An 11563-nucleotide genomic window follows, 5' to 3' on the forward strand; every position below is an offset into this window, starting at 1 on the left:
AAGGCATTCACCATTGGTCTGGCCAGTAGCATTTCCATGGCTCAAAACATTGAAAGGGACAGATGAGTCATCATGTTTTCCTCCATCACAGCCAGCCAAAGTAACCTGAAGTAAAGTCCCTGCAATGTAAAAAATTGGTAATGTTTTATTAGTAAATTTATTATAGGGTTGTACTACCAATGCCCAGGTAATTAATAAAGGTGCTAAAATCTGACATTTCAAAATATTGGAACTTATATGCTTTCGTTAGCAATTTAAGGAGCAATGCTAATCTTTAAAATGTTATTATTTTGAGGATTTACATTAGAAAAAAAGCAATCCTGACCCATTTTCTCCCAACAAGAGTTCCTTATTTCCAACATTTTCTGCAACAGCTGCACACATGGTAAGGACAGCTCAGGACACTCTACAGAAAAAAAAAAAAAAAATGAACACCAGAAATCCACTCTTTGAGTGTATGAATCTGCTTACTTTACATACAATGCATCCAATAGGCAGTTCTACTAAAACTACTCTTTAAGACCCTTCACATTTGTGCGATGCAGTTGGTGGAAATCAACTGAAGACGATTCAAACAGGCAATTTTTTAGCACTTAAACAGCTTTGCAGATAAGTATCTTTCAAAATGTTTTATTTTTGTGAATTTCTCATGATCAGAGAGAATGGCATTTATAAAAAAAATGCTTGGGAATGCATGAGTACAACCCATAAAGAATAAACTAACTTTCGCATTAAATCATTCACCACTGTAGCTTGTGAAAATGGCCACTACCATTACAAAAAAACAATAATATATAATCACAATGCAAAAACTCCTTACTGTTAAATATCTAAAAGATAAAAACAAACAATAAGTAGACAATATGCTAAGTGTTTAAATAAAGAGAAAATTGTATAAATTCTAAGAAATTTACCATGGAAGTACTTAATGGTATGAAGTAAGGATGCAACATGACCACGAGCTAAGTTCAGAGACAGAAGAAGACTTAATCCTTCAGGCATTGGTTTTTCATCAGCACTAGGAAACAAATTTTTGAAATTAGTATGGTCATTTAGTTTGTTTATGTTATTCAAGTAAGATGCTGTTCTAAAAGCATTTGTGTTCAAAAGAAAATAGATGATATAGAAATTCTAAATAGTCACAAAGAACGTCAGAGACTTTTTTAAATGAACGAACCAGATATGTCTTATCTTCGCTTTTAGCAAACAAGGTATCAGATATATAGTAAGATATATGTCTCCTAGTTAAATATAAAAATAGGTGCAAATAATAAATGCACCATGTACATACCTGATGTTTCAAAGGAAATCAAACGAAAATATCATAAGATATTGTAATATATGTTTATCCATCACAAGAGCCATAACATTAATGTATTTAAACTATCAACTAGTGGATTAAAAAGACACTCTTGATTATAAGCCACTACAAAACTCCTATTAATGTTTTACATCAGAGGAAGAAAAAAATAGCAGTAAACAATCCATGCAGACTTGATTTAAAAATTTTGGTTCCATCCATTTCTGAAAATACACCTCACCAAGTCAGCTTTTTTATGAAGGTCTCCATTTCCTCCAGCACATGTCTGCTAAGAAAATATGGACGTTCTCCACCAGACAATCCAAGGGAAAGCGGTGGCATATGTTCCAGAGCATTTCTGTTAATAATAATGGATCATTTTTCAACAAGCATAGAATCAGTCTTATTTGCCAGCCTAACCAAAAACAGAACACAAAGGTAATAAGGCAATAAGCTTTGCGGTTCACTGCATCTGGGACTCAAAAGGCAGAGCCCAACCCAACCATCTCCTTCTACCTTCCTGGATAAATTAGGTACCTATTAACGCTAGGTGGCCTTCCTTTCCAGTCTGGCTCAAACAGGCCTCAAACCGGCAACTTTCTAGCATAGATAAATTCACATCACTCTTATTCTGAGTGTTATAAAACAGGATGTCTTATACACCATTTGTTAGTGTGTGTTTGTCTGTTAGCACGCATGCATGACAGAGAGGATCAAGAATAAAAACATCATTCATAGGCTATCAGTCCTAAGATGTGTGGTCTGAGTACAATGATTAAACTATGGCAGCATCTATTGTTTAACATTAAAAAATAAACTGGAGTACACATGCTTACCTACCTCATGCTAAAAAGAGGCAAGGGAAGATTTTACAACAAAAACATGCACCATAATTAATTTCGTGACTGCTAACATCTTCACAAGATTTTTTCTGTGTACCTTTATTTGTGATCTCAGATGGCCTGCAATTTCAGATGCACATGCATAGAATGAAACATGCTCTTACATGATAAATGATGATACAGCAAGCACATCAAAAGCAAGGGTTTTTTTTCTTCTTTCTACTATATTACATTTGGTAACTGCAATTTTTTCCAAATCTCGCAGAAAAGTTTTCTGTTAAACCCAAACTGTCACACCAACCTTGTGTATTCAAGAACTGTTGGACAAAGTGCTGCTGAATGTGGCATGGCACTTACAACAGTGGCAGCCAAAACCTGCAGGTACCACTTGGCGGAAGCATCAACAACACTTATGCCTGTGTCACGTACCACCTTGTAACCTATTGTCTTGATGCCATGCACACGTGTGTCACAACCATCACTATGACAGCGCTTGATGTTGATCTGAATCACTGAAGATAAGGTTAAAAAAAATTTTATAAAGCCTTTTCATAAACCTTTTTACAATAAAAGGAATTTGTACTCTCTACTCTATTAATTTTGATTCATTCAGTCCACATAAACTAGATGCTTTACATTAAAGTATCTGAATTAGTAAGCAAAAGTTATGTAAAAACAAAATGGAGCAATCAATACTGCATTTAGTATTCATTCGTTGTATAATCAAGCCTTCTTCCTTAGCATTTAACTGGCATAAAAGGTTATTTTTTTCACTATCTAGATGAGAAGGTAAGAGTATTTCTTCTTTTAATAGGCTTTGCTCAGTGAGACCATGAAATCCAATTGAAATTTTCTCTCCCAACTGATGCAATAGTTTTTCAGTTTCAGATAGCTTACCTGGGTAATGAACTTTAACATTCTTCAAGAGAACCACGTCTCCAGTTACATGACTGCACAAAAAAAAAAACATACAAAGTATTTGAGAAGCACTCTAAACAATATCTTAAATCAACATAGCTAAAAAAAAAAAATCAATACCACCACAATAGTATTGTTGTCTACAGCACATAGGCTTCTCTCCAGATAATAAGCCACAACAGTTATTGTTGAAAATGTTTATAACTCAAGCTGATTTTATGATCAGCAGAATTCTTAAAAACACTTGACATAAAGCAAATAACTAGTTCATTAACTAGCGCTCCGAAAGTAATTATTATCAACTATCTTAAGTAACCTAATGAGCCATTGAAAAGCATGCTTTCATTATGGCAAATATGCCAGTGAATTTAAAATAACAGACAATTTTTTTTATAACTTATCATTCTCCTGAGAAGTAACTATACAAGTGAAGACTCCTATGGTTATGTAAAGACAGAGAAAAAGGTATACTTCCATCATAGCATTCTCACGAAGGCATGCTTCCGTATTTTAAATGTTTGCATGTAATCTGGTGAAGTCAAAGGAGTACTTCCATCCTCAAAATAGCATTCTTGTACCAGGGATAAAACTCAAGTAATGTGAACTGAATATTAATCATAAGATTTCAGCTGCAAAAGATATGCTTCTAATTCATAGAACTATCATTTTTTTCTTTTATAAAGATACATACCTAGGAATGCGGATTTCTTTCAATTCTCTAAGGCTTCGAGGACCACGCCCACCAGAAACAGTGGCCAACTCTGGCATATAACTTTGATCACATGATGCAACAGATATGGATAACTGCTTGATAACCACATTGCTTCGTATATATAATCTGAGTCAAAGAAAAAAGTGTCCACACAACAAAACTGAAATTTTTACAGAAAAATCTACTTCAAAACATTCAAAATATACATAAAGCACAAATTTAATAACGGCTATATTTCATCAACAACACCCACTTAATAAAATAATTAAATATATTTATCAACAAAAAATTATCATCTATTTAAGACTGGCAATGCGGTCAAGACAGATCAAGCAACCCAAATATCACAGATCAATCATGAATCCTATGGCTAACAGTTTTTAAAAAAAATCCATTTACTGTCAGTAAGCATTCAATTATAAAATGTATCATCACCACACAATACTGAGACCATTCAACTATTATAACAATGCAACTTTGCAACAGCAGATATGTAATCTGTCCACAGACTTCTCAAACTGACCTGATCCAGTGTGAACGAGCTGCTCCATCTGATTGCCAGAATGAATTCGGATCCCCATTTGTAAGTCTAAATTAGGGAATATCACACAATTCAAATGATTTCACGAGTACTAAAAGAAAGAGGGGAAAAGAGAGGTAACTATATGGCACAACAGAAAGACATGTTAATTGTCTGAGTCATTGAAATGCTTTTAAACAGTATCATATAAAACATTAACTGAATTTTGGTTACACTGACAAAAAAAAAAAAAAAAAAAGATGGTAGCACAAAATGCAATGAACAGAGCTTGGTGTGTAATTGTTTGCATACTATATATGCATAACACTATCCATTTTTACAAGCTTTCAGAATTCTTGATTCTGCAAAAATAACTAACCTGTATGCATCAGAACTATTGGTAGACACTTCTAGTCTGCTGTAGCATTTGGTGATGGGCTTTAGTTCTTCTCCTTCAGCCAAAAGTTGATCTTCTCCTTCATCCCGAGCTATGCAGAGAATACCAAGCAAACATTTCAGTATATATATGTGTGTGCGTGCACACTTTCGTGAAACTCTGGGGTAGAGCACGTAGAGATCGTCAGAGGTTGTGATTCTGTCGCCTTGGTCTATCACACTCTCGATGTCTCTACCACTCACATTGACAATTACGGCATGCACTTTTACTAAATTGCTTATTACACGTTTAATTAACTTGTTGAGCCCCCAGCATGCATAACCCCAATAAACAACTCAAGCCAATTTAGTATATTTAAGAAAGTTATTAATCATCGAGAGGATTATTCAAATTACAAAATGATAAAGGAATAACAAAAGAACGGGCAAGTTTGTAATGATCTAATTCCCTATCTTGGCTAGTTCCCTAGGGTGTCCCGTTAATCTAACTATACTCCTTACTACTAATCCAGATATCTAGTGAGTCAATTAATCTATTCTTAACTACCACACTCACAACACTGCACAATCACTCATTCCGTACAATTCTCATGCACATGCCACATAGCTTCACCCAAGCGCCTTTGCTGCTTGGGGTTTTAGTCTCTGATGGACACACACAACTGTCACGTGTGATTTCACACAATGGTTTCTTGCTGTATGGAGGACTCTTTCGACGCACCACTGAAGAAAAGGTGTTCGATGACTTTGGTCTTCTGTTGTCCAGCTCCGTGACGAGAGATGTACAATGTCGAAGGCTGGGACGAATTCTCACATGAATCGTCCCCATGAACTTGTGCACTTTGAACTGTCAGCAGTAGGCCTGAAGTTTCTCCAAGTTGAGATCAGCACCGACTCTTGTGACCAGAGCAACTTTTCCCACTATGCTGCCAGGAGTTGGTCATAATTTGCATGGGGGGATGGTGTTTTACGCCGTGTCAGCAACTGAGGCTATATTACGGCAAGGCAGCTAGCCCTGTAATCGTAATTTGCAGGGACAAAGTCACTCTTCTTGTAGAGAGTTGGGATGGATTCTCACACGAATTTTCCCCGTGCACCAATATGCACCCTGATATCGTCACCAGTAGGCCTGAAGTTTCTCCAAGAAGAAATCAGTGCCAACTCTTGTGACCAGAGCAACTTTTTCCACTACACTGCCAGGAGTTGGTCTTGGTTTGCAGGTCTCTAGGTGTCCGTCTTGATGTAAATGGTCTTTTAATCAGTGACTATACGCTTTGGGCGATGACATCTCTTACATATGGTACTGCCAGATGCTAACAATTCCAGTCGGTCAGTTTAACTACGTGTCCGCTTGTCTTGTGAATAGAACAGACGTGCCAACCCACACTACAGCTCTATCACCACTCTTTTGTGACACACACATGTGCATATGCTTGTAATCTCTTGTCTCATGCACTGGATTAATGCTCAGAGAACAATGCGTGCTGGGTTAAGTTCAATTATGGAAATTACAAGCTAATGACATATGTGTACAAAACATATATATATATTGTAGACACAATTTTGTCTACCAAATACACCCATTTTGATATCCTAAGAACAGTAGAATTTTGGTAAGAGCAATTAATAAGCAATAAAATGGCCCTATGCTCCACTGGGGGCGAAAGGAAGAAGAAGAAGAAGAAAATAATAAAGGCTGCGACCCTATGCCCTACTAGGGGTGAAAAGGAACAACAACAAAAAGAAAATAATAAAGGAAACTACCTAATAAATTTGCTAAAACAGCAAAGAATGATAAGATTATGCAGACTAATTACCACTTTAAAATCATGTACCTGCATCTTTCATAGTGTTGAAGACATTCTTAAGTACTGAGAGCCGCATACAGCAGGTATTGTTGAAGCCAGTCAGGTGTGGAAATGGAAGGTTGGAGCTCTCTGCTCTGTTTTTCAGCAGATACTGAAAAATAAAGACATAAATGAAAAATTACAATGAAATCAATATTATGCATGTTATAGAATAAATATTAGTTATTATAATTATAAATATTATACAATAAAAATTGTCAGATTCTAAGCATTGCAAAAATCAAAACACCAGCTATATAACATTCTAAGACTTTTCTGCTGAAGAAAAGGAAAGGTGTCCATTTGATGCTGCAGACGAGCCATCCTGTACAGCTTTTGCATTTAGTATCACACTGTAATTTTAATATTTCTAAAGCACTAGCCTCTTGATTTGTCCTTTAGGTCTGCTTCTTTAGGCATACCTGTATATGCAATAAACAAGTATAGAAACAGAGAAGGTAGTTTGTTACAAGTTACCCTTAAAATCTTTTCTCCATGATGTGCGATAGGATGAGTGTCACCTGCATAGATGTCAACAAAACCTGGAAGCAGGGAGCAAGCTTGTAGCATGCGAATATTTTTACCCAACTCTCCATTCAAGTTAGGGCTGCTAAAGCTAGACACTGCCTCTATCATTGTAGTAACCTCTGCTGTACCATTTCCATCTGTGTCAAAAGGCTGGAATGCCTATGCAAACAAAAAATAATTCTGTAGTCCAACATGAAGTAGTGCATTCAAGAAAGAGGATCTTAATGTTCCCTGAGCCAATCTTTACTTTAAAAATGTATAATCTGCACTTCTTTTTTTTAAAACAGATGCCCAAAAGTCAGCAAAAGAAAACTTAGCAAAATTTTTAGCTGAAGATTACAGGTACCAAACAGCATTCAAATACTTGTATGAATGTGCATGTGCATGCCTGCATGTGTGTCCAGACTTAGTCATGATGCACTTATTTCCCCCCTCCTCCTTTGATACTTTATGTTACAAGTGTCACATGCTCACCTTGATGGCATCCTCTCTTGAAACTCCCTTGCCCATTAACATGTCACAAAACTGAGCAATTGTCACCGTCTCCTAGTGCAATATGGCATAACATTCATATATATTTTAAATTTACATTTATTACCTATGACACTAAGATGAAATAAATAAGAAGTGATCAAAATTAGCATCTGATAAAATGAAAGACATTCAAACTGTTTGTTACAACATTAGTATAATCTCCAAACTCGAGCAACTAAAATAAAGAAAGAATTTTTAAAAAAGTAGGAAAAAAATTCCCTTCCCACCCTATAAAAAAAATTTAAAAATCACACACTCAACATGTTTTAACAAAAAACAGCAATGAATAATTACTAACTGCAAAATTAATAATACAAATTTCAGGATATTCCACCTTTTCCATTGTCTAATACATTGCTCTCTCTCCCTCTCTCTCTCTGCAAAAGGTGGAAATAACGATATTATAATCCCTGAATTTTAAAAACTCATTTAAAATCACAGAAAATATCCTGAAATATTTTAACTTGCCTCCAGCCTTTCCATCCTGTCTTTTAACCATCGAATGATGTGATTGTGATGTTGGTGTATTACATTTTCTGGAATCTGCTCTCTACATTATAAAGGAAGTCAAACAATCAATGACGATAATAATAACACAAGCTATATTATTGCCACCTGGTGGAAAAAGATAAAATCCCACGAACTTTGAAATATCAACATCAAACTAAAAAGATTAAAGATAATGAAATACATATAGACTCACAAATATGTATGCAAAGATCTATATATTAATAATTAAACTTTTTTCACATTACAGGCTTCAGACACCTGATTTTTAGAATGTAGTAGTAACAAGAAAAATTGTATCTTATCAAAGCTACACAGCTTTTAACTGCTTGTCACATATAGATGTGCTCAACATCCCTGAGTGACAATCTATGACTTTTTCCAGAAAAAAATTATTATGAATTCTGTGTAATTAAGTAAAATAGCATATCTAGAACTGATGTTTTGGGGGTAGTGGTTTAGGGGCAGGAATTGGTGTTTTATGCTAAGCCACCAACCATGGCTATAACACAGCAAAGCAGCCAGCCCTGTAAACTAGAACTGGTGACCAATTGGCACTAACATCATATGTTCCTATCTGTCAAGATTGACTTATTATTGAATTAATGGTTATAGTAATCCTACCATCACTCAATTCTTTAACTTTTCAAGCCTTAACTTGTTCATTTTTACCACTCTGTCCCTTCTAAAGTCACAGGTTTATTACTGTTTTTCATGATTGTATGTTAGCAAACAAACAAAAAATACAGGAAATCTTGATGACAATATTCTCACTTTATTTTTGCTGCAACAGTCCGCAAGGCAGTTGGATCACTAAATAAAGCATGAAGATCAGGTGTGATATTTCCATCTTTGTCATCTGAAAAAAAAAAAAAAAAAAACTCGATAGCATTAACAGTGTGATAATATGTTTGAATAATATGAACATAAGAACAGCTGATACTGTATTTACATTTTATGAATAAAAAGAAATTATATAATGATGCAATACTACTGTTTTTGTTAGAGACTTCACTGTACTGCACAGAAACGCAAGAGAGATATGTTAACATGGTAATTAGAAAAGTATCCCATAAAGAAACATTGTAAATACTCACTCAGATCTACCTCTGTATCTGAGACACCATCATCCACCTGCAAAACAAATTAAACAAATTCTACTAACTTCTTAAAATTAGAAGCATTGATGTAGGGAAAATCTATAAGAAACTAAAAGTAATGGTGTTCTACAAATCTGCTAAAGGACTATCTTTACTGATGTAACTGTACATGGCCTTACGCATATGAAATTTCATCCACATCATATTTACACACAATATTTAATACAGTATTAAAATTGTTATTTAATTCACTTCTTTCTATTAGAACATATGTATTTTGTTGCATGAACATTAATTTCATAAACGTATAAACAAAAGTAAGTCTGAGCTGGAACAGATAAGCCCTTTACCCCATGATGGGTTTACACATTAATATATATATAATCATGTTACTTGTAAACATTAATGATTATTTTTTTAGTACAACCACATTGGTTAGCATTGTTTTAAAGTATGGCAACTTAGCACCTAAGGTGCTTTAGTAGATAATATGAGGCCAAATCGTAATCTATGACCAACAACTTTCAATCCTGTATTAATGACAAGAAGTTTAATGATAGGTTACATATTACAGTGGAACCTCGGTTAGCGAACGCCTCGGATAGCGAATATTTCGGTTAACGAACAAAAATTTCGCTAAAAGTTTGTCTCGGATAGCGAACAAAATTTCGGATAACGAACAGCCACGTGAACAGCACGTTGTCATCATTCGCGCTCGAGACACAGTTACGATCATCGTTCTTTATCTATGAGCATCCTTCTTATTTAGTGACTGTTGTGCTTTATTTTAATAAGATAATCCTCAATAATGGCTCCAAAGAAGATTAAGAGCAATTAATAGTAGTGAGGTAATGACAAGGAAGCGGCCAACAAATGAATTGAAAAAGGAAAGGATTTCAAAGTATGGCATGCGTCTGTCGGATGTGTGATGTCGTATTACCGGAGAGTTTTACAAAAAAAGGCAGAGGGAACAGCTAGACATATTGGACAAGTGTTTTCCTTTAACCTCAAGGCTACAGAAAAGTGAAGTCACCCCCGATTTTATAATGTCACGTGTGCTCATGGAGGGGGAATCAAAGCAGTCATTCCACCCCTTCCTCCCCACACCTGCTTCCACCCACGCCGTCAAAACGGCAAGTTTTCTGATGTTTCAATGCTTTCGTTAATGTTTTTATGTTTAATTAACTCCATGTATATTGCCTTATAACTGTTCTCTTTAAAACAAATACCTATATAGCCTGTAACTTTCAAATATTAGCGAGTCAACAGGGGCTGGGAACCAATTAAATCTATTTCCTTTATTTCTCATGGAAAAAATTGTTTCGGATAACGAACGTTTCGGATAACGAACAGCTTTCCAGAACGGATTAAGTTCGTTAACCGAGGTTCCACTGTATAAAGACAACTACACAGTTCCGTTTTCCAGTTTTTTAATAATATCTTTAAAAAATAAAAAAGCTTTTTGAATTGGTTTCAGTTATCTATAATGGGCATTTGACAGCCACCCATAACTTGAACTGACACAGGGCTCTCTCGCCCCCACCCAACTACCAATCTCGAAACACACACTCTGTTTCTAACAGGATCAGGACGAAAACACGCGAAGCACGTGAAATGCCACTTCTTTTTACGGTTACCTCTTCTGTTTTCTTTATTTCTAAGATTATCATGGCCATTGATAAGAAATTACTATCAACTATACTCTCAACGGCGGTCAAGTCGACTTCAGGTAGCTGTCAAGCAGCTTCTAGGCAATCCTAGTAGTCGTGTAATGACATAGTTGATACGTTTTATAAGTCTTGAAGTCAAATTAGTAGAGCTAGGATAATGGGCGAGTCAAATGCCTTTTATTTGTATGCGACATTACAATTCTTTTGATAGTTTCAATGATTCTGATACTATGCGGTCTCTATTTTCGCTTTTCATCCTCAAAGCAAATAAAAAAGAAAGAATAAAATACTGTGTGCCTTTACCTCTTTGTAATCTGCCCTTCCTTCGTCTTCACTGTCATAACTACTTGCTGAATTTCCCATCACTGTTTAATTAAGTCTTTTCCAAAGAAATATACATCACTTATGTTAGAAACCTTCGCAAAACCAGAGGGCTTCCGGAACTACCACCATTTATCTTCCGCATTCAGTAAAGAGTGTTCGTAAGGGAAGCAAGCCTAGAAAAATATAAAAGTTGCATGCAGTCTTGTCGTATGGTCGATATCATGATTTAGTTAGTACTGGATACTTTTACGTGAACGTGAATATTTAAGAAACTTGTGAAAATTTATATCTACATCAGATAAAAATGTATTTTCTATTATCATTTTTTAGAGAGCTTTGGAGGAGAGAGAGAGGGCTGGAAAAAA

General features: G+C 35.3%; 1 protein-coding gene across 1 annotated transcript in view; it reads right to left on the reverse strand.

Annotated features, from left to right (window-relative positions):
- LOC112564183 (zinc finger ZZ-type and EF-hand domain-containing protein 1-like) overlaps positions 1-11344 on the reverse strand; it is a 52604-nt gene extending 41260 nt beyond the window's left edge. Inside the window, exons 1-16 of the mRNA XM_025238832.1 lie at positions 11178-11344; positions 9202-9238; positions 8879-8963; positions 8066-8147; positions 7538-7609; positions 7013-7222; positions 6524-6647; positions 4672-4780; positions 4296-4361; positions 3752-3898; positions 3040-3092; positions 2444-2654; positions 1542-1658; positions 915-1018; positions 326-406; positions 12-119 (exon numbers count right to left, since the gene is read on the reverse strand). Coding sequence (XP_025094617.1) covers positions 12-119; positions 326-406; positions 915-1018; positions 1542-1658; positions 2444-2654; positions 3040-3092; positions 3752-3898; positions 4296-4361; positions 4672-4780; positions 6524-6647; positions 7013-7222; positions 7538-7609; positions 8066-8147; positions 8879-8963; positions 9202-9238; positions 11178-11237 — 1666 coding nt within the window. The 5' untranslated portion in view covers positions 11238-11344. The remainder of the gene's footprint in view (positions 1-11; positions 120-325; positions 407-914; positions 1019-1541; positions 1659-2443; positions 2655-3039; positions 3093-3751; positions 3899-4295; positions 4362-4671; positions 4781-6523; positions 6648-7012; positions 7223-7537; positions 7610-8065; positions 8148-8878; positions 8964-9201; positions 9239-11177) is intronic.
- Between the last annotated feature and the right edge of the window lie 219 nt (positions 11345-11563).

Source organism: Pomacea canaliculata, linkage group LG1 (assembly GCF_003073045.1).
Source record: "Pomacea canaliculata isolate SZHN2017 linkage group LG1, ASM307304v1, whole genome shotgun sequence".
Classification (NCBI taxonomy): Eukaryota; Metazoa; Mollusca; class Gastropoda; order Architaenioglossa; family Ampullariidae; genus Pomacea; species Pomacea canaliculata.